The 23,307-nt window shown below is 49.4% G+C and overlaps 2 protein-coding genes across 9 annotated transcripts in view; one reads left to right on the forward strand and one right to left on the reverse strand.

Moving 5' to 3' along the window:
* The window catches only part of TNFRSF13B (TNF receptor superfamily member 13B), a 33,785-nt gene extending 31,885 nt beyond the window's left edge, over positions 1–1,900 (forward strand). For all 4 annotated transcript variants that reach the window (XM_025428105.2, XM_025428104.2, XM_035716937.1 and 1 more), the window contains 3 exons: positions 708–884; positions 1,368–1,634; positions 1,793–1,900. In XM_025428105.2, the coding sequence (XP_025283890.1) occupies positions 708–884; positions 1,368–1,621 (431 nt within the window). In that variant the 3' untranslated portion in view covers positions 1,622–1,634; positions 1,793–1,900. The remainder of the gene's footprint in view (positions 1–707; positions 885–1,367; positions 1,635–1,792) is intronic.
* USP22 (ubiquitin specific peptidase 22) overlaps positions 1–23,307 on the reverse strand; it is a 62,046-nt gene that overhangs the window by 2,955 nt on the left and 35,784 nt on the right. Inside the window, exons 9-14 of one of the 5 annotated variants that reach the window (XM_035716931.2) lie at positions 19,193–19,319; positions 18,210–18,301; positions 17,484–17,546; positions 16,806–16,955; positions 5,539–5,631; positions 2,537–2,819 (exon numbers count right to left, since the gene is read on the reverse strand). In XM_035716931.2, coding sequence (XP_035572824.1) covers positions 5,541–5,631; positions 16,806–16,955; positions 17,484–17,546; positions 18,210–18,301; positions 19,193–19,319 — 523 coding nt within the window. In that variant the 3' untranslated portion in view covers positions 2,537–2,819; positions 5,539–5,540. Of the gene's footprint in view, positions 1–2,536; positions 2,993–5,538; positions 5,632–12,923; positions 15,988–16,805; positions 16,956–17,483; positions 17,547–18,209; positions 18,302–19,192; positions 19,320–23,307 lie in introns of those variants that run through there. The other 4 variants (XM_035716930.2, XM_035716929.2, XM_035716928.2 and 1 more) reach the window with 4 other exon arrangements.

The following is a 23,307-nucleotide window of genomic DNA, read 5'->3' on the forward strand; positions in this document are numbered from 1 at the left end:
CCTGGGGCCTAGGGGGTGCCCTGATTCCAGGGGCCAGGAAAAATTTCAAGGGGAGGGCTTTGGAGCTGAGTCTTCCTCTGGCATCCAAACCAGAGGCTCAAGACCCTGAGAAGTGGGGTGACCAGCACCCCAGTTCTCCTGGGCCCTCCTGGTTTGCTATCCCAGATTCATTAGCAACTGGACCTGTCCCACTCTCGAAGTCTGCTTCCCCAGGAAGGCCACCTCTTGGAGGAAGGCCCAGGTCAGGGCAGAGTCATCTGCCCAGGACTATTGTCTCTTCACTTATCCATCCACCTCTGGTACTGGCCCGATCTAGGTCCTATGGGAAAGAGCAGATGGCACACAGAGCCAGCTCCAGAGGTGTCCAGCTCTGAGCTCTTAGAAGAAGTTGCTACCAGCCTGGGGTAGAGGGGGCTGATTGTCTCCAGAGTCTAGAGAAGGGTCCACACCAGGCAAGCCTGAGTGAGGCCGGGAATCAACTTCTCCAGGAGCCAGACAGGTGGACAGCATGCTGGGGCTGAGGGCTCTGCCCTCCAAGGGGGCAGGTGGATGGGACGGCCATGTGGCTTGCTTGGGCTCAATGAGGGAAAAGAAAGATTGCAGGACAAGGGGCTGCTAGCCTGCAGGGACACTTCAGAGAAGGGCCCTGGGTGGTGGAGAGCCCCTCCCAATCTCGTGCCTCACGGGAGCTTTGTGGCACCCCTCAGGGCTGAAGCTGAGCACCGAACAGTTGGCCCTGGTCTACAGCACTCTGGGGCTCTGCCTCTGTGCCATCATCTGCTGCTTCATCCTGGCGGTGGCCTGCTTCCTCAAGAGGAGAGGGGACCAATTCTCTTGCCAGCCCTCACCAGCACCATGCCGGACCCAGGCCAAGTCCTCCAAGGGTGAGCACAGATCGGGCCCTCAGACTCCCGGGGCCTGTGGGACAATCTGCTGGTCGGCCTTCTGTCCTGGCACTGGCCCTGCTTCCAAAAGGACAGCAGTTTGCCAGCCCTTCCTGACAAAGGCCTGGGGCACATCCCTGCAGTACTTTTTCTGTCTGGTGAGATCAGTTCACATCAAGACCTGAGGAAGCGTGGATGTGGGCTGCCGGCCGCCGGCTTGGCCCCGCACAGGGCTTCCGGGCTGAAACCTGGAGGAGGTGGTCCCCCTGGGGGGCCTAGGGGTGGTCGGCCAAGGGGCGAAACCTGTTCCTTCCCAGCAGAAAGGCAGCTGGCGCTGGGGAGTGGGCGAGCCGGCAGTCCGCTGACCGCGGGGAGCCCAACTGGCCGACAGCCCAGCCGGCCGCGGGTCCCCTGGGGCAGGGCAGGGCGCTGAGGACGGGCGGGGGCCAAGGCCAAGGCCATCGCCCTCCGCCCTTCCCGCAGATCACTGGATGGAAGCGGGGAGCGCCACGGGCGCGTCGCCGCCAGAGCCGGTGGAGACGTGCAGCTTCTGCTTCCCGGAGCGCAGGCAGCCCACCCAGGAGAGCGCGGGCGCGCCCGGGACCCCCGACACGGCGCCCTCGGGCCGGCGCGGGCTCCTCGGCCTCAGCGCCCCCGCTCGGCCCTGCGCGCGCGCCCCGGACCGCGGCCTCGAGGTCCTGTGCGCCCCCGCCCAGGAGGGAGGCCCCGCTGCCTGACGACGCGGGCAGGGTGAGCCTGGGGGACGGCTGGGGCGGAGGGGGAAGAGGTGGGGAGGGAGGGGAGGGTGGAGAGGGAAGGGGAGGGTTGAGACAGGGGGAGGGAAGAGAGATGCGGAGGGAGGCGGGGAACAGGTCGGTCACCGTCTTTATCCCACGTGTCCACTGCAGGTCACCACCCCTGCATACCTGCAGTGAAGTCATCCTTGCCTGCCGGACTCAGCCCCCAGGAGCCCTTCCTTAGAAATAAAACCTTCTCGGGCTGCCCACTCCTCCCTATCCCTGCTTTCGGTCGTGTCTCCCCTGCGGTGACTCTGGAGGTCCCACCTCTCCCGCTCGCCTCCCTGGGCTCAAGGCTCCACCGCAGCGCAGCCGCCTGGTTTCCGAAGACCTGCGAGTTGACGGTCCCCACCAGGCTCAGGACCCGCCGAGCTCGGTGACCGGTGCCGGTGGGAGGCAGCGAGCACACACGGGACTCTGCTGTGCGCTTTCTTTTAAGAGGGAAAGCCAAAGGATGGAGCGAAGCCAGTGTGCCTCTACAGGAGGGCTGGGCACACCTGCATTTCTTTTCTGAAACAAAGTCCCCACTGTGCCTCCTTAGGCATGGTGAAGCATGGTGCAACGTGTGTGTGTGTGTGTGTGCATCTGTGTGTGTGTGTGTGTGTAGTGGGCTAGGGGTGGACAGGAAGGTGCAGGCTGAGCCCAGGGCGCCAAGCTGCTCTGAGCCCGAGGCTCTTTGCCTGCCCCCCTCCCCAGGAGCCTTCTCATTTGCAGGCACCTTTGGCCTCACCTAGCTACCAACCTGCACGTCTCATGGCTTAATATTCTTTATATTAACTCCCCTTTTCTTCTAGCCCTACTTTAATCTCATGCTGAATTTTATAAGTGATAACACTAAGAATATCTGAGCATCCACACATTTTCAATGTTACCTATATTTTCTATTTGTAGTAGCATTGAAATCTATATTTCAGTGGCACTGAAAATGCATAATGATTCTTAGAAGCATTTACACAGTAAGAGAAATACACAATTGTGTAAATTAAAATGATTCATCCTGTGCCACCCAACATTACCTTGCACAGCTACGTGCACCAGAGGTTCACATAACACACTTTGGGAGGTGTAGACAGGGTGCCTGATGCTCCATCTGTCCACCCTCCAAGGGCTAACAGGCTGTCCCGGCTTCCTGAGGCAGCTGTAACAAAGTAGCACACACTGGGTAGTCTAAAGGCGAAAGTCGCTGTTCCCCACTTCTCCAGGTGTGCCATCTGGAATCAAGGTGCCAGCAGGAGCTGCTTCCTTCTGAAGGCCGCAAGGGAACCATCTGTTCAGGGCCACTATGCTTGGCCTGCATCTTCCTCTCTGTGTCTAGAGTCAAATTCTATCCTTTGTACAAGGACACCAGTCATATGGGATTAGGGCTCACCCCCACCCCTCATTTAACTTGATCACCTCAAGATTCTAAGTCCAAATAAGGTCACATTCTGGGGAACTGAGGGTTAGGGCTTTAACACATGAACTGCCGGGGGGGGGGGGGGGTGTGTGACAACATCATTCAGCCCATAACACAGGCCCTGCCCCAAGCCCACCTCTGCTTCATCTTTATGACAAGCAAGTTGGCTTCTAAAAAGTGTCTGCCCAAGACACGTGTCTGTGGCACAGTCAGCCCCACAGGGCAAGTGGTGACGCCCTGGCTGCAGTGTTTCCTACAGCCATGTCCTTGCCAGTAGCTGATCCTATTACAGGATTGAGACTAAAGCCCTGTAGCTGGTGTAGATGTCCCAGCGTGGTGACAAGATAATGGCACACTTGGGAACCTCACAGGTGCCGCTTAGGCGGGAAGGCTCCCTTGGAAGGTGTGCGGCTTTCTACCTCTTCTCAAGTTTTCCAGCTCTACCCATCCAAACCCAGAGACTCTAGGGGATGTTTCTGGTACTGTGGGGGCGGGGAGTCAGGGCTGCTGAAAACGTAAGGTGCTGAGTGTCCGATCCTGGCAGCCATCAGACCAAACTTATCTTGTTTTTTGTCAGTCATTTGATTGCTCTTTGGTGTGTGTGTGTGTGTGTGTGTGTGCGCATGCGTGCGCACATGCTTGCACATATGTGTTTTAATACAGGGATCTCGTTGGTAGACAGTAAATCTGAAACTCTAAATACTGTCCATTTTATACATGCTCTGGATAAAATTCTGTTGGTTCTATCTGAAGCATCTATTCTGACTCCTGCCACTTGTCACAGGCGTGGAGGCAGGCTCCTGTCACTGCTCCCCTGGGTGAGTGCACCAGCGTCCCCTGGCCTCTCTGTCACCTCCCTGTCCCCCAGCCCAGGGCTCAGCAAGCTTTGCTGAAAAGTATCAGAAAGTGAGTATCTTGGGCTTCAGGACCATTCGGTTCCTGCTACGGCTGCCGGACGGTTACTCAGCCCTGCCACTGTAGGGTCCATTCAGCCATAGACAGTATCGAGCAAGCAAGGATGGCTGTGTTGCATAAAACTACTTCTAGAAACAAGAGGCAGGCCAGATTCGAACCTCAGGCCATACTTGCCAAGCCCACCCTATTACAAATCCCTGCCTAATAGCTTCAACGTCCAGATCACTTCTGACCCTGGCTCTGTGGAGTGATTTGTCTCTCAGCAGTGCATTGTTTTCACTTGCTCACTTGTGTGTCTTGTATTCCTTTAAGGAATGCCGGATCTGTGTGGGGCAGCAGTCAGACAGAAGGAAGAGGTAGGGATGCCTGCAAATGGGCACACCTCTTCTCCTGCCAGGCTGTCAGTGTGAGCAGTCAAGTCAGCCAAGCTAGGAGCTGAGCTGGGTTTGGGTTTTGTTGTTACAGTCACCTTTTGTGCCTTGCTAGCTGCAAAGTGCCCTGGTGTTACCATGTTCTTGGTGGCAGGGGGTGGCTGGGCTGGTGATATTCCTGCTATGAACTCGGCTTTACACCTTCCCTGTGTGCCACTGCCTAAAGAGGCTCTTTCTCCATTCTTTGCTCTCTGTAGGTGGTAAGTCTACCATTACATCACTTGGTGCTGGCCCATCTGACGGGTGGCGGAGCCACCTTCCATCCTGGTGTCAGGCAGGCCATGTTCCTGGGCTGAGGGGCTGAGCCTTTTCCCGTGATGCTTCCCTCCCCTGGGAATGGACAGTTTCCTGCCCCTAGATAGAGTAGAGGGTATTTGCCTTCCTACTGCCCACAGTGGGTATATCATCTGTATCCTGAGTTCACAGCCCCTTCCCCAGCTTTGGTTTGTTGGGAAAGAAGAGTCTGGGGGGCTGTGAATACTTCCAGCAGCCAGGGCCCCACGCCTGCTCCTCTGATAGAGGCTTCCTGTGGTCCCTGCCTGGTGCCTGGTTTTTATGAGGTCCAGTGGAAGTCTGTGGAGAAGCACCTGCAAGTGGGTATCAACTCCACTTGTTTGACTTTCCCAGAAGTTCTGTGCTCTCATGCAAGCCTTCAAATCATGGGAGGACTTGCTCTTGCCCATTTTCATGGCAGCTTTGCCTTCTTCCTTGCACTTGGCCACAGGTGGCCACTGTTCATGTCCCCTCTCTCCTTGGAGGCACCTGCCTTCCTTAGACTCCAGGCTAGTCGGTTGCCCTGCAACTTTAGCTCACAGATGGGCTCAGAGAAGATATAGTTTTGTGGATTATCCAGCTATATTATCATTTGGGAAGGAGTGGCCTTCTCTCTGGCTTTCTCCTTCCTAGGTGGCCTTGGAAGCCAGGGTGATCTTATAAAAATATCAATGACATCGTGTCTTTTCACTGCTTAAAACTCTCTCATGGGTTCTTGACACAGAACAAAATCTCCACCTTTTACAGGGGCCTCTGAGCCCATGTGTTCTGGCCCCTGGCCTCCTCTCAAACTCAGCTCATATCACACTCCAGGGCACCCACCACCCTGCAGCCCCACTCACCCTCATCCTCCTGCCCTGAGGCCTTTGCGTTTGCTGTTCCCTCTACCAGGAATGTGCTTCCCTGCATCTTCACCCAGGTTGGAGGGGGTGCTCCTTTTTAAAAAAAAAAAAAAAAAAAAAAAGATTTTATTTACTTATTCATGAGAGACACAGAGAGAGGGGCAGAGACATAGGCAGAGGGAGAAGCAGGCTCCATGGAAGGAGCCCAATGTGGGACTCGATCCTGGGACTCTGGGATCACACCCTGAGCCGAAGGCAGGCGCTCAACCGCTGAGCCACCCAGGCATGGAGGGGGTACTCCTATTGTGCAAAAGTCAGCTCAAATGCCATCTTCTCAGAGCCCCCTCCCCCCACCCCCAGCAGTTTCTCTTTTCCCTGATTTCTTAAAATCTCAGAAATCTCAGAGAAATGATTTTGGAAACTTCTCAAAATTAATTTTTGGTACAAAGGAGATAGGGAAGGGAGAGATTTCCTCCAGCTGTGCTTCTCTGGCTCTTGGTATTTTACATGAGCTATCTGGGCCGGCAGTTCTCAGCCTTAGCTGAACATGAGAATCCCTGGGGGGAAAAATCTGCAAAAAAAACTCCCAAAACTCCAGATGCCTGCACCACACTTTAGATCAATTAAATCAGATTCTCAAGAATGGGGAGGGCCAGGCATCCAGAGGCTTTTTAGGCTCCCAAGTGGCTCCAGGTGAAGAACCAGTGGTCTGGTCCTAAAACGGGCCATATCACCCACCAGCCTGACATTTGATCTCTTTCCAAGAGACCAGGGACAGGTCCACCATCTGCTTAGCAAAATACCTTGTTTCTCCTTCCTAATTTTTGTTGACACTCCCTCATTTATAGATTCATCAAAGGAAAAATACCAAACATATGCTAGGAAATGGACATAAGGGCTTGGTATGCATTTTTCCTTGTGAGTCAGAAGGCACACCACAGATCCCAAGAGCCCCAAGCTTGGCTTTCAGGTTTAGGGTTTTAAAAATTATTTATGTAAGTCTTACTACATGCCACGCATTTTTCTAAGCACTTTCCACATATTAACTCAAATTTTTTCCATATAATAATCCTATGAGAGGATACTAGTAGTGTCCCCCATTTTCTAGATGAGTTTAAGTAGCTCACCCAAAGGTACCCAGAACCAGGATTTGTGTGCAGGCAGCCTGGTTCCACATCCTGTCTCTTAATCACTGGACTGTACCACAGAGAAAGTTTAAATCACAAGTGAAAACATTAGAGAAGCTGGAACTTGCATCTTAGCATGCGGTGACATGCCCCTGACAAGGCAGAGAAACCACATGAATGCATCGGCATGGAAAGCATGAAAAATCCTGGCTGGAGACCAGGAGGAATTTTTCCACTGGCTGCTCAGGAGAAGCAGGCCACAGCATAGGTCAGAGGTGGCAGTGGTCACACAGTGTCTCTCCCCCAAGCCTTCCAGACTTGGCTTTTAGAATTGACGGGAAACCACGGCGTGGGCTGGATTCAACAGTGGAGCCAAGGGAGCTCGCTAAGGTGTCCCTCTGAGCCTTCATCTTCCCATCTTCAAGGACACGCTGTTCCTTTTACCTGGAATGTTCTACCTCTGATAGCCTGTGCTCAGTTTCTTACTTCCTTCAGGACTCTGCTGGGAGGTTGTCTTATTGAAGAGCTATTTGACCACCTGTGTAAACAGCACACCCACTGCTGTCGCGCTCTGGCCCCCAGCCTCTCTACGCAGAGCTCAGCACAGTCTGACGTATATGTGTGTCCCCCACACTGACTGTACCCTCCGTGAGCACAGGACTGTGGGCTCGCTCCTGATGTCCACAACAGTACAAGCCCTGAATGATACAGGGCGTCAAATAGTTGCCAAATGAGTGAATTCAGGAGCCCAATGGGATCACTGTTAAACTCTACTAGTTTGAACACTCTATAGAAATGCAACTTATTTACATTTCATCTTTCTCTCTTAGCCACTGGCATGGACATCCATTCATGACTGACTGGTATCACCATCAGGAGAAGCAGGGAGAAAAAAAAATCTCTAGACTCCTCAGATGTCAGGATTGGGGAGGAGTGTTTCCCAACCACCCATTTTAAACTCTGCCTCTTCTCATCCTACAACGGAGGGGCCAGAGGGCTCAAAAGAACCACCAGCCCGAGGAGCACCCTCAGTGAGTGCAGAGCCCCAACTAGTGCTCATCTCTTGTCCCCTGAAAAGATCCTTTCCTGTCCATCAAACTGCTTTTTCAGGAGCAGACCGATCCACTGACAGAAATGGGGTGGGGGGGGTGGACGTGGAGTTACGATCAGGCCACAGTAGTATTCACAGATTTGCTGCATGAGGAGTATTTGTCTCCAACTTATAGGAGCTCCCACACTGGGATAAAGTGTGTAAGATTTCAGGTGGATACATTTCTTCTTATGAAAAAGGTGGAGTATGCCTCCTTCATTGGCAGAGTTGTGTGTGCAGACAGGGAGCTGGGGACCTGGAGAAAGTCAGGGGGTCCTGCCCCAGGAGACTGGTCCAGGTTGGGGCTTCAGCTTTGCCCTGAATTACACTGGCCATCATGCCCATTGCAGGAGGGGACTTTGTGTTTGTTTTAATGCATGAGTCTGAGAGTCCCAGGAGACAGAGATGTCAGAGTGCGGTGGATGCTTGGTGCACACCCCAGGCCCTCCCAGGACTGAAGCATCCGGTTCCCCCTCTGGAGGAGGGAACAACAATCAACAGGGCCACCTCATCCACACCACTGTTGCCCCTGTCCTGCTAAGTGTCACTTCCTCAGCCAGGCCCCCAACTGCCCTGTAAGGTTGCCAGAGCACTCTGTACCCACGATTGTTCACAATTCTTACAGACATTAGGTCCATGCTTATTTCCTTTCCTGCAAGTTCCTCAGGGACAGGACCTGGCCTCTTTCTGCTCACCATCACACTCCACTGGAGATCTGTTATCAAAGTCCCACACTGAGCAGGAGAGTCATTTATTCAGTGAATACTGTGGACCAGGTGCTATGTTAAGCGCTGTAGACTAGATCTGGGCCATCCCCATTTTCACATATCATTCTTTTATTGAAGCAGCCCAAGACAATAGTTTTTCTTTAATCAAAAAAAATTATCTCTTGCTCACGTAACATGTCTGTCCAGTCACCTATAGGTTCTCCTCCATGTCATCCTTCCCCCAGGATATTCTGGTTGATGGAGACTAACTGAACTTTGCCAGCTGTTGTGGCAGACAGGTAAAGAGAGCGCAGAGAAACATGCACTGGCTGAGTCTGCCCAGAGAGCGTGCATATGATTTTTTTTTTTTTTTGTAATGGAAGTATGTTTGACCCATTCTGATTATTCCCCCAGCTCCCAAGTGTAAAGTGGGCATACTTGGCACTTTGGCAGGATCTCCATGTGACTTTTAACCCGCTAGGTGAGGTCTACTGTGGTTGGAAGGACTCTGGAAATTCCTGGAACTTCATCTCCCTTACCAAGACAGTAAACCAGAAGCAATACGTATCCTTGGGGTGGGGGGTGGGGGGAGGGTCTTTTCTTTCCTTCTTTTTTTTTAAGATTTTATTTTAGAAAAAAAGAGAAGATTTTATTTTAGAGAATGAGCATGAGTGGGAAGGAGGGACAGAGGGAGAGCAGCAGACTCCCCGCTGAGCAGGGAGGCAACTTGGGGCTCAATCCCAGGACCCCGGCATCATAACCTGAGCCAAGAGCAGATGCCCAACCAAGCCACCCAGGTGCCCCTCCTGGGAGGACTTTGGATTTACACCCCCATCAAAGAATTAAAAGACACAGCAGCGGTATTACCAATCACAGTCCCATTTAATTCACCTGTATGGCCTGTGCAGATCTGTGGGAATGATGGCTGACTACTATAAGCCTAATCAAATGCTGTCCAGTTGCAGTTGCTGCCACAGAAGGGGTGCCACATTTACTGGAACAAATCAACATGGCTCCTGGCCCTAAGTATGCATCAATTGATCTGATGAATGCAGTTTTTTTTTTTTTCCATACCAATTTATAAGGACCACCAAGGCACTTTGCTTTTATGTGACAGGGCCAGCAGTACCCCTCACAGTATAGACTAGGGCTACATTAATTCTGCTTTCTGTTGTAAGAGTCTATATACATTATCTACTGCCTTGATATTCCATAATTCATCACCCTGGTCCACTATATTGATAGCACTTTGCTGGCTGGACCTGATAAGCAAGTAGTAGTAAATCCTACAGAAGCTTTAATAAGACAAGTGAACCAAAGCATGAGAAATAAACACCCCAAACCTCAAGCCTCCACAACTCAATGAAGTTTCTGGGGGCTCAGTAGTCTGAAGCCTGTTCAAGAGATCTTCAAGGTAAAGCATAAATTGCTGCAAGTTATACCACCTACTCTATAGAAAGAGGAACAATTCCTGACAGGGCTTGTTGGGTTTTGGAGGTAGCATACACCACAGTTGAGTGTGTTAATTTGACCATCTCCAAAGGCAGCATATGGCTCCCAGTTGCATAAGGACTTAAGTTCAGGTTGTCATACATGCTATACTATCACTCAAATCTTATAATCCAGAAGATCCAATGATACTCAAAGTGTCCATGGCAAATAAGGATGCTTTACGGAGACTCTAGCAAGAGCCAATAGGAGAGAAATGACACAGATCTCCAGGATTTCAGGGCGACTCCAATCTATGTCCTCCTCCTCAGATATGTATTCTCCTTTCTAGAAATAGCTCCTGCTTATTTCTTGGACTTAGCAGATTGAACATGTAATCATAAGACATGAGTTGGCCAGGCAGCCCAAGCATCCCGTAACAAGTGGTCTGACCCACTTGGCCTTAAGGTTGGGCTTGTCCAGTGGCCATCTATCATGTATGGGAATGGCATGTGGAAGAGTGAGTGTAGGCATGTCCAGAAGGTAAATTGCATGAACAGGTGCCTCAGACTTGCAACAGACACCTACTACATGGCATCAAGTGTTTTTTTGTGGCCAGATGACTGAGGACACTTACAGTGATGAAGGAAAATCCTGAGTGAAACTCTGAGCTGTGCATCTGGGTACCCACTTTGTCTGGAGTAAGAAAGGGCCAAAAGTAGTGACCTACATTGATTTGTGGTAAGTTGCCAGCAGCTTGGCTAGATGGTCAAACACCTGAACAGGATTGACTGATTGATTTAAAGATATTATCTATTTATTCATGAGAGACATAAAGAGAGAAGCAGAGACATAAGCAGAGGGAGAAGCAGGCTCCTCACAAGGATCCTGATGTGGGACTCAATCCTGGGACTCTGGGATCATGCCCTGAGCCAAAGACAGATGCTCAACCACTGAGCCACCCAGGCATCCCACCTGAACAGGATTTAAAGAATTAGTGACAAGGTCTGGTTGGGGACAGACCTCTCAAAATGGGCACCGACCACAAAGATATCTGTACCCATGTGAGCCCACCAGAGACTCCCTATAGGTGATGCTCTTAATGATCAGAAGACAAAATGGCATGCCGTCTGGATGTGGTCAGCTTCCTTCCCCAGGAAGACCCATGAACCGAAGAGCCATGAAGACGGGTGGGAGCTAGAATAGGCTCAACGTCTTAGACCTGCTCTGCCCGAGACTCACTAAGCTAACTACAGCTGAGTGCCTAAGCAGCTAACAACGAACACTAACACAGAGGCCCTAGGATGGCATTTCTTAAGAGGACCAGCTAGCCCCACCCGGTGGCAGGTTGACTTCACTGGGCCTCTTGCATCATGGAGGGGGCAGAGATTTGTCTTCACTGGAATAAACTCATATTCTGATGACAGACAGCCCTGTCAGCAGCACCAATCAGTCACATTCCACAAATTGCTTCTGATCACAGAACCCAAATCACAGCAAAGGGCATTTGTGAGCAACAGGCTTGTATCCATGGAACTAACTGTTCTCACTACATCACCCCCCTCCTGGAAGCAGCTGGGCATACTGAGGACTCAGCTATGGTGAAAGAATGAGGTTCTACCTTTCAGGATGATTTTTTTTATGTCTTTAGCCAGAGACCATTATCTTGTGCGGACTCCCTCCCTTACAGCCAGAATATATGGGTCTGAGGATCAAGGTGTGGGAGTGGGGTTGGCATTTCCCAGTACTTTTTTTTTTTTTTCTTAATTCATGAGAGAGAGAATGAGAGAGAGAGAGAGAGAGAGAGAGGCAGAGACACAAGTAGAGGGAGAAGCAGGCTCCATGCAGGGAGCCTGACATGGGACTCGATCCCGGGTCTTCAGATCAGGCCCTGGGCCAAAAGCAGGAACTAAAGCGCTGAGCCACCCGGGCTGCCCGGCACTTCCCAGTATTACACTAATAATCCAATCAAAGCATCTTTTTATTCCACGCCTGGAAAATTTGGTCTTTGTTGGCTTAGTAGTCTTAGACCCTAAGGGGAATATTTTCCACTGAGCGACACAACACTGGTTCTGAGTAATAGGAAGAGCATGCTACTCTGTGGGGACAGAAGACTACACCTGGGACTCGGGGGGATTCTCCGGTATCTCTTGATGTTTCCATGTAAGGGAAGTAAAGGCAATTGCAGCAAAGGTTCCTTAAAAAAAGGGTATTTCAGCAATAAGGGTTTGGGTCAACCTGGTAAAAAATCAGTTAAGGGAGTTTCTGAGGACAAGGGAAGTGTGGAGGGAGTAGGAATTGGGGGGGGGGGTCACAAATGTCAACTACAATCCTGTGACCAATTACAGAATCAAGGGTAGCCATAACCGTGCACATTTTCTCCTTATATTCTCATGCACTTTTCTCATTTGGGGCACTTACTCCAAATGCATGTTGTTATACCACATCCTGGGCCTGGTCACTAAACGTGGGCAAGGATTCCTGCATTTAAGAAGCTCCTCGGGATGCCTGAATGGCTCCGTGGTTTGGCACCTGCCTTCAGCCCGGGAGCATGATCCTGGAGTCCCAGGATCGAGTCCCACATCGGGCTCCCCACAGGGAGCCTGCTTCTCCCTCTGCCTGTGTCTCTGCCTCTCTCTCTCTGTGTCTCTCACGAATAAATAAATCCTTAAAAACTAAAAAAATAAAGAAGCTCCTCTGTTGACTATTCCAGTGACTAACTCTGAGAGGGCATGGTTGTCCTGAATCCCAGATATGTCACCATGCTGCCCACCAAGAGGAAGAAAGGAGGGTCAGAGAAGCAGTGAGCCAATCAGAGAAAATGAGAACATGTGGGGTGCATGGACATCCCCCCACCGCCCCTCCCCACCCCCCAGGCAGTCACTGGACCCGCCCAAACCAAGTAGGAGCTCTGGTCGCTGACCTCGGCAGGGTTCCTGTCACCACAGCTCAGCCCTGGCATCCGCACACAGGAGCCTCTCATCCACAGCACCCTCTCTGGCTGCTGTCATTAGGAAGAGGAGAGTCGGCTAGTTTTCAGAGAAAATGTTGCTTTATTATGACATAGGAAAGACTACAAGCCATTAAGGGAGAAGATTCGACAGTTCCTCAAAATGACAGGTAAAAGGGAGGTGTAAACATCTTGGTAATAAAATCCACAGCACGATCATTGGAATCTTTTCTTACAGTTTTTGTTTTCAAGGTTATAGTAAACAAAACAGTCACTTGAATTGTCAAAAGAACGGCCATTTTACCCAAGGAAAGCATACACACCAAGCCAAAGGACAACAGCACGGGGCTATGTGTTGTGGGGGTGGGGGCGCTGCCGCAGGAAGGAGGCCTGGGCGATCCCGCGCCCTGGAGAGGAGGCCCGGCTGCTCGGGCTGCCCACCCCCGGCCCTAGCTCGCCCCCACTCTCCCAGCACAGACGCTGCTCAGAACTCACTTCAGACCTCAGAAGAGGAAAAAAAAGCCCAGTTTCACTGTGAAGCACTGAAGTGATAGCCAAGATCTCAGAAATACAGCTTATTTTAAAACCACTGGAGGGAGTGCAGGAGAGGCTCACCCAATGATCCCTTAGTGTCAGATGCACTTGGTAATGACCTGAACACATACACAGGGGTGGTTACTAGGAAACAAGGAAGCCATTTTCCTGAATCGAATAACTGGCTTGGGAGCAAGAGAAAAACTCCAGGCCCATCAGAGTATTTTGTTGGTAACAAGGTAAATCCCAGCACACTTGGCGGTGGCAGGATGTCCTGCTGGCAGCACTGCCCATGGTGCCTGCAGTCATGGGAGCTTCCCAGTGGCACACAGACAGGTGACTAGTTGGAACCCTAGTGCCAACAGGGAATAACGAGAATGAATCTGGATATAAACATTTATTAAAATCCTGTCTACAAAAGATAAACGTGGCCTCACTGTCCTCAGACTTCATGCTCTTGGAACAGCTGAACCCTCCTGAACATAAGCAGAAACAGATGTGGGAAGCAGGGCCGGCTGACCACAGGGAACCTATCAGAAAACCCAGGACAATCCAGTAGAGCCAGGTCACAAGGTAGCAAAGTTCATGGCTCAGAACTCTGCAGGTCAGCTTTAGTCAGCTCCTCTTTTTGCTTCTTAAGAAAAGGCAATGGCTCTCCCAAAAAGAAATCTCCAAGTCTCTCTCAAACACACACACATGGCTCAGGCATGTGGGGTTTGAAAACCAGCACCCACCCATATTTCTGATGATGACGATCTTAAAATGCATATTCCTAAAATGCAGAAACACATTGAGCCTGAACTGAGCAAGTACTTTAAAAGCTGCATCACTAAGGACTTTGTCATATATGATGCTGCTGCAGCTATGGATCGTTGTTTCATGTATTCTAGCGTCTTCCACATTGAGCAATAACTACCCAGCTGCTGCTGCTCCTACCCACCTCCTAACCTGACCAGCTAGTGAGCCAGATTAGGAGCACTATTTTTGTATGGCCTACCAGCTAAGAATAGTTAGCACATTTTTAAATAGGGGGGAAAAAAATCCATGATATGTGAAAATTATCAAATTTCAGTATCCACAAAAAGTTTTATTAGAACACACCCATGCTCATCTGTTTATGTATTAACTACGACAGAGACCACATGGCCCAGAAAGCCTCAAATATTTACTCTCTGGCTCTTTACAAAAAAAAAAAAAAAAATTTGTGGTGAGCCTGAAACAGAGGGGCTCCCAGGGCAAGCAGTGCGTGTTCTAAGAACTACAGTAAAGCAGTTTCTCCTCCCTTACATCTCTGGGTTAAGTTCTCAGAAATGGACAATCTACGTGTGGGTGTGACCAGACAGATGCATGCAAGATATCTTACAAGGAACACTGCAAACTGTTCCATCTCCCCAGGCGGCTCCTCCCTCTTCTGACCGGCTCATCACAAAGCCATCTCCCCACTATGGTTTAACCAACATCAAAGGTAAAGCAGAGGCAACAGCACTGGCATGCAGACTCCGCTGGAAGCCACCCCGGCTTCCCTCCCACACATGAGCCGCCATGCAACGACAGGGACAGTGAGTGGGACAGGTGGCCAGGAAGCAAATAGGAGGAAGGGGACAATGAAGCCACTGGACCCTTCATTCACTCCAAAGATTCCTAGGAGATACCTGTTAGCCTCAGCCTGACTCTTGTCCGCTGCACCCGTCTTAACCAGGACATCGATGCTTCGAAAGGGAAGGGGAGCAACAAAACCACCACCGATCAAAAAGCAAGATTCACTCTCGAGAATAAAGGAAAACAATCTAATAAATTTCAGTATAAATTCAATAATTCATTCACGTTACTACCATTACGTTTATGAAAATCACCATTGTGGAAAAAGAGAGAAAAGGGGAGAGAGCTCAGAAAATGTCTATTTCTAAAAAAAAACAAGAGAGAACACCTGGGCTGACGCTTCCACATGCAGTTTGATGCTAAGTTATTTGTGGAACAGACGTGCTTGGAAACCCGTTAGTGTCTTCTGTTCCACAGGCTCGGGGACAAGGCGGAGGTTAAGAGCTCCACGCTGTATGTATTTAATACTAAACTCACAGAGAAAGATGCTTTGTGGAGTCCTCTGTCCTTACACGATGTCTGTGGCTCCTGTACTTCGCTGCTTTAATGGACCCATGACTCTCAACCAGGCCGGCGCCTTGTTAAACTGCACCACCGAGTGTAAGCACCGGGACCAGTCCCGCTCCCCCCTCCCCCCACCCCCACTCTCCCCCATGTGGTCTCGAGGGGCACCGGAGCAGAGCCAGTGACACATCAAAGGTGCCCAGTCCCGCACACAGCGCGCCTGCCATTTGGCTGCTTCTGTCATGCGGGTCCTGGAGCCTGGTTCCAAGCACAGCGCTTGTCCATGCAGACGGCACGAGCCCAGGCACCAATTGTGGCTGTGGTGGGGCCCAGACCACAGAGGAATCCGATGTTCTCGGGGGGCACTTCTGTGTGGGTGGTGGCTTCATGACGGGGAGAATGGGGATCATTCTGTGAGGCTAGCCAACTGATCGCCTTCATTGTTTTCAAACCAACTGCAGATAAGGCTACTCATACTCCAGGAACTGTTTGTGGTAGAACAGCAGGTATCTGAGGAGGTGAAGACAGGAAGCATGCTTATAGTCTAACCCATGGAGGTTGAAGCAAAACCAACCCTCCTCCTGCAGGAACACTCGTGTGGTAGGCTCAACACATGCTGGTGGTCTGTTTGCTGGGCTGGGTTTGGGTCCTTGGTCCCCATGGAGGAGGGGCCTTGGCTCAGCAGCAGTGAGCCCACAGTGAATGCCTGTCCTCTCACTTGCGCACCAGGAAGTCACAAGCCCCATCAGCCCTGCTTCCCACACACCCCCAGACTCCGCTTCTTTGCTCTTCCATAGCTACTGCCCTTGTGGTGGAGACTACTCTGGAGGAAACTCTTGCAGCGGCTTCTAGTTCAAAATCCACCCCTTTGGGCAGCCTCCTCACTGTCCACAAAGCCATCCTTTCAAGCACAAATCCTTCTACACAGACTTTCTCAAAGGGCACTCCACTGCTTGGGGTAAACAAAGTGCAGATGCCTCCAGAGTGCTCATGGCAGCTCATCTCAGCCTGTCCCTGGACCCGGGGGCTCTATGGACAGTCTCGAGATGAACAGGGACTTAAAGTAAAAGGTGGATGACAATGGGCCAGGAAGGGATGAAATGGGCAAAGAGTAGAGGAATTCCCTAAGGACCCACATGGCTGCTCATGCCATAGTGAACATAAATGACCACCACCCCATTATCTGTGTTAAGTGATCGACAGTGACCTCGCCCATCCAGTGACCAATCAAGGCTGGCTTCCTGTCAAGCCTTGTTCCTTCAGAGCCTCAAGGCAAACACCCCAGAATGGATGTACACCAAGGTAGTTAGCTGCCAGCCTGGACCTACCCCTCACTGTCCAGCACGTCCTCAATGCTGGCCTTGGTGATGATGGCATCGTCACATTTGAACCACTGGTCCTTGTGCTGCCGAATGAAGCTGGTGTAGTGGCCACTCTCCAGGGTCCCCTGGTGGTTAACTACGGCAAACAAGGAGTACCTGGATTGGGAGCACGGGCAGGGGAGAGATGGAGCAGTCAACTCAGTTTTATTACCACCAGAAGCAGCTGGAAGCCTGCAGAGTGAATAGCCCACTGACCCCAAATGGGAACACCCCAGGAATGAGCGCTGCTGTACAGAGAGCATGAACGCCTGCCTGGTCCGCTCAGCTCTCCAGCTGCTTTGCCAGAAACCACACTTTGTGGAAGTGCAGACAGCTTCAGTACTGGGGATGCTATAAGCAGGTTGTCCTTTGTTCTATCAACCCACGGTAAGCAGGGTAGTAAAGAAGAGAACAGAGGTCTTCCTGCAATGGGAGCTTTATGGTACAGGTGTGAAAAGTCCTTTCCCAACAGGGCTTGAGCATTCTCAACAAGGCTGGATAGCAGCAAGACAGGCAGCAGGCCAGTGGCCAAAAGAAACCAGGGCTCTGCCATCATGGAGCCCTCCCTGCCAAGCCTTCCAGTGGTCCCCGGCTCCCCACTCACCCTCGAGAGGCCCGTGGCAAACCCACAAGGCAACCACTTACTTATTGTCATTGTTGAGACTATCCGTTGGCTGCTGGTACTGTCCATTCATCCTGCTCTCTTTGCTGTAACAAACAACAGCAGCTACTCAGCAGTACTTAAAATAATCAACCGAGCAGACGCATGGCTCCAATAATGATGGTACTACTACCACTGGGGCCTCCCAGAGCAGGTGCAAGACCAGGTGCGTTTCAGACAAGCTTTCTAGTTCTTCCAGCAACCCTGCTTTCTAGGGGGAGCCTATCCCTGTGTGAAGGTGAGGAAGTGAGGCCAAGGCCAGCCCACACAGACCTGACGCCACCTTACTGCTTCAAGCCGAGTCTGTAGTGATCCCCAGGAGACTAATGCACGTTGAACGTATGAGCAAGTGTCACAGTTATTAGGAGGATATATTTTAAGTGGTCCAGGATTATCAAGATTTAAAAATGAGGGAAACTGAATCTATAACTGCAAAATCCACTGTTGCTTAGCTGTATCCAAAGTCCATGACATCAACAGCCACGCTGCTTTGTGTGATCCCACCCGATCACTTGCCAAGTCTGACAGAGGATTTGCTAGAGAAAACTCAAAGCTGAAGCAGCAGGGCTGAGGGAACTCAACTGTGTCCTGATTTAAGATCAGGATAACAATTCAGTTTTAGCAGGTATGCTTCTATCAATGTCAACCCCGGACCCCATGGAGCCATGCCCTTCCGGATCACACATATAGTGTGCCAAACCCTTTCATACCTGGATGCCATGAAGGGGGTCATGTCCAGTTCCAGGGGGAATGACACGTATGTGGTGATCTTCCGCCTCAGCTTGGCCGAGTGTTCAAATCGCTAGAGAAATTGGGTAGAAGGGGAGAGAAGGAAGAGGATGAGGCTATAGGGATTTCCTCCAACAGTGTGTCTCTGGGCACTCCCAAAAGCGGGCTTTTTCATTTTCTTTCTCAACTGCCCTTTGGCCACATTCAGAGCGTTGAGACTCAGTAACACAGTATTAATCCATACAAATCTCATTTGTGGGGTCCAAAAACAGTCTTAAAACAATGGGATTGTTCAAGGCGACTGACACCAAGTGTGCAGGAAAGTAATCTTACATCAAACCCAGCAAAGTGTAAGGTGGCAGAAAATAGAACAGGTATCCATAAGCTCTGGAAGCAAAAATGGACATACTATTCCTCTCACCAAAGACATTCCTTTGACTAGACTGGGGCTACTGAATCCAGCTAGCAAGCCAGGAATGGTTTGGATTTTTTGTTGAAAGGGTCATAAAATAAAACAAAGACCATAAAAACAAAGATCCTATGTGGCCACGAAGCCTAAAATACTTACTATCTGATCCTATACAGAAAAGGCTGACCAGTCTCTGGACCGGATCATAATGCTCTGTGTTTGTTTGCTTTTAAGTAAAAGAAAACCAGAAAACTTTGGTGTTGGGTGTGGTGGTGGTGGGGAATCTGGGGAGGAAGAGGACTAAAATCTTAACCCCCAGCCCCAGTAGAGTAACTCACACCCTACTTTCTTTATGAAGCGATTACTCTGGTTCACCACAAACCTCTCTGGGCAACAGAGAACAGGGGAAGAGTTACAACTTCTGTTCTTCACTGTTCCTTACTGAGTCACTAGAGTTACAAAATGTACCTCTATACACCAAACCCACAGACTCTAAATTGTACTGGGGTTTAAAAATTGAGTTGGCTACTGGAGTCTGCTTTCTAGAAAACTTACTTTGAGATGAAAACAGGCTACAATGGGCAGTTTCTTCATGGTGAGCTGCTTGGTGGACTCCTGGTAGCTATGGCAGCCACTACACTTGATCTTGGCACTGCTTCCTAAGTGCTCTGGTCTGGTAAACCTGCAAGGCATTTTAAAAACATATTTTTAGGGGAAAAAAGATGAGAGAGGAGAAAAAAGAAAAGAATTAGTTTATCATTTTCAATGGATTAATTTCTCTACTAAAAACATGAATACAGTTAGGAGTATTTATAATTTCACAATGAAAACAACAAACTATTTCTTCTTTCGTATCCCCTTATCACTTTAAAAGCTATCTTAAATTTTTTAAAATTAGGGCAGCCCAGATGGCTCAGTGGTTTAGCGCAGCCTTCAGCTCAGGGCTGATCCTGGAGACCCGGGATCGAGTCCCACGATGGGCTCCCTGTGTGGAGCCCGCTTCTCCCTCTGCCTGTGTCTCTGCCTCTCTCTCTCTCGGTCTCTCATGAATAAATAAAGTCTTTAAAAAATTTTTAATTAAAAGTCCAGTGAAATAGTAGTAATAACTTTCTAACTACTTTAAGACCCACCAATTCAAATTTTCAGAAAAATGAGAACTCACGTTCTTGAAAAAAAAAAACTGTACACAAATGTTTTTGGCAGATTTTTTAATAACCAAAAATCTCGGAAGCAAGAGGTCCTTCAGTGTGTGAATGGTTAAAGAAAATAGTACATGATGCCATGGAACACTAGTCAGGAACGAACAGGAACAAGCTATGGGTACACACAACCTGGATGAGTCTCCCCAGAATGTTGGGGGACTGGGGGAGGAGACCCAAAATGTTACATGTTCTATGATTCCATTTACATAACATTCCCAGAATGTTGAATTTGGAAATGGAGCACAGACTCATGGCTGTCAGGGGTTAAGAGGCAATAGTGGTAGGAGGGACCCGCAGGGATGGAAATGCCTGCTTCAATGTCAACATCCTGATTGTGATATTGTACTATAATTTTACAAGCTGTTAGCACTGGGGGAAACTCAGTAGAGAATACTCAGTTATTTTTTATTTATTTTTTAATTAAAGATTTTATTTATTTATTCATGAGAGACACAGAGAGAGAGAGAGATAGAGAAGGGCAGAGACACAGGCAGAGGGAGAAGCATGCTCCATGCAGGGAGCCCGACGTGGGACTCAATCCTGGGTCTCCAGGATCACACCCCAGGCCAAAGGCAGTGCTAAACGCTGGGCCACCGGGGCTGCCCCTCAGTTATTTTTTATAAATGCACGTGAATCTGTATCTTAAAATAGAAGTTAAATTTTAAAAATGGGGAAATGATCATTTTCTAATGATGAAAATAGATCACACCATAGATAGTAAGTTGGCAAGCATTTCTGACACAGGTGGTGGCTACTAAAAAGAAAAATCCATAAAACAGATGTTTCGGTATGGTGTTGTTTTTTTTTTTTTTTAATTTTATAAAGTATGCTTCTTTCCTTTTTTTTTTTAAAGATTTTATTTATTTATTCATGGGAGACACAGAGAGAGAGAGAGAGAGAGAGAGAGAGAGAGAGAGAGAGAGGCAGAGACATAGGCAGAGGGAGAAGCAGGCTCTATGCAGGGAGCCTGACATGGGACTTGATCCCAGGTCTCCAGGATCACACCTTGGGCTGAAGGCGGCGCTAAACCGCTGAGCCACCCAGGGTGCCCTCAATATGGCAAAATTTTGTAAATGTAAAGCTGAAAAACAAATAAAATTCACCTTTCACCACTGGGTCTGGAAATCTTTGTTTACCCTTCAGAACTCTGTCATCTCACTAGGGCAAGACGATGCCCCCTTCTGACCACTGCCTGCCCCGGAGGTGCCCCGGGAGTGGGAAGCCAATGAGACAGCAGGTAGATCTTATAAAGGAAGAACACAATAAAAAATAAAAAAATAAAGGAGAAACACCAGAAAACAAGGCATCTGAACTGTGGAAGGAGCCTTGGTATCCATTGACAGATGAATGGATAAAGGAGATGTGGTCTATGTATACACTGGAATATTTCTCAGTCATTAGACATGACAAATACCCACAATTTGCTTCAACGTGGATGGAACTGGAGGGTATTATGCTGAGTGAAGAAAGTCAGTTGGAGAAGGACAAACATTATATGGTCTCATTCATTTGGGGAATATAAAAAATAGTGAAAGGGAATAAAGGGGAAAGGAGAGAAAATGAGTGGGAAATATCAGAGAGGGTGACAGATCATGAGAGACTCCTAACTCTGGGAAAGGAACAAGGGGTAGTGGAAAGGGATGTGAGCGGGAGGATGGGGTGACTGGGTGACAGGCACTGAGGGGGGCACTTGACGAGATACGCACTGGATGTTATGCTGTATGTTGGCAAATTGAACTCCAATAAAAAAAATAGGATAGGATAGGATAGGAAAGGAAAGGAAAGGGGAAAGGAATCTGAGCGGGCTTGCTGCAACCTACAAGAACGAGCCCATAAATGCAATCTGCAACCTGCAGAGCATGGGTAATTCTGTGGAAAGTGATGTTGTCTTTTCAACATAGAAATGGTTAAGGAAACCAAAGGGAGACTGAAGCCTACGGATTTGCGAGGGGCTTGTGAAACCAAACAACGAAGTGTAGTGTGTAGGCCTCATTTGGATCCTGAGTTGAATGGACTGTACAGAATAGTTTTTTATAAAGCCAACCAGGGCAGTTTGAACACTGGGTATCTGACTGGAAGAGAGAAGGTGCCCAGGTTTATAGTGAAGACTTTGGATACACATGACTAACCATGACACTAGCTCATAATCCAATTTTCCAACTAAAACCAATTTGGCACCACTCCAACCCAACCACTCAGGAACACACTGGGGGCCACGACCACTTCCCTGACATCTACATGGACTTCCCCATTCAGCATAGGGTGACAGCAGGGCCTAGTATTCAGGCCAGTGTCATTACCAGGCAGAAATAGCACTGTGCACTGAGGATAAACACTGACTCTTAGAACTGAAGTCCAAGGCCGGCCCACAGCTGAAACTGGGCTGAAGACTCTGCCCATCCAGCAAGCATTCAGAAAACAGGTGACTGATGGTGGAAAGCAAAGTGCCTGAGGCAACAAACCTACCCAGCCTGGTGGCAAACAACACTTCCTTAAAGGAGCCCTCAAGTGCCTTCCCCAGTGAAGGAAGGAAGCGCCTCTGAGGCTCGTGCTACCAGAACTCACTTCCGTGATAGGTCCGAGTTTCCTGACATGCCGCCTTCGTGGCTTGTGAAGTCACACTAGAGGTGTAAACATTTTACTCACCCTTGCATTTGGATAAACATGCTTCAGCCAGTTATAACCACTTTGCCAACTAGTACCAATTAACCAACTTATCAATAAACAACACACTGCTTCTCATGAGGAGGCACGTTTTTTTAAACATACGCCAGTGCCGTAGAAAATGCTGAGTCCAAAGTCCTCTTTTGATGTTTTCTCATTTATTTTTCTGGAAGTTCCTGATACTTTGTCATTTTTCTTTCCATGTGCAGTGCCCCTAAACTGAAATACACTTATCCCCATATCCTTGTCATCTCTGCCAAATTATGCTAACTTTCTGGCACCAAGTATGTCAACCAAACCTGCTTCAACACGAAGAAAACATCCCACAATGTCAGACATGAAGAGGGTCCTACCTTCAAATTCACATAACCCTGAGTAAAGAATGGACAACAGAGCTCAACTCACATATCTTCTCCATTATCTATCTGTGCTACCCCTCCACCAAAACTAGGTGGGAGACGGGATCCATCTTCCTTCATGAAGTTTACCACAAAAGCCAGGTATCTGCTTTTCCCACCCACTAGCAATTTGGCCACACGACCTACGCTCGACCAGCTGAATACTCCTAATTTGGAATCTATCTGGAAAAATCGTTCTAAAGAAGCAACGGTAGGAACAATGTGTCCTGCTGGGAGCAGCACCTCAACTGCACCTGAGAGCGTCCAGGCCAGTAGCAGGCTGTATGTTTCTGGATCCTGGTCCCCAAGCCATCTCAGGGTGACCACCTGTTCACTAAGCTGCGTCCTCTCTAGCCTTCCTGTGGATGTTGTGAGCTAACCAGTATCTCTGCCTGCTTCAGTCCAC

The sequence above is a fragment of the Canis lupus genome, chromosome 5, assembly GCF_003254725.2.
Source record: "Canis lupus dingo isolate Sandy chromosome 5, ASM325472v2, whole genome shotgun sequence".
NCBI lineage: Eukaryota > Metazoa > Chordata > Mammalia > Carnivora > Canidae > Canis > Canis lupus.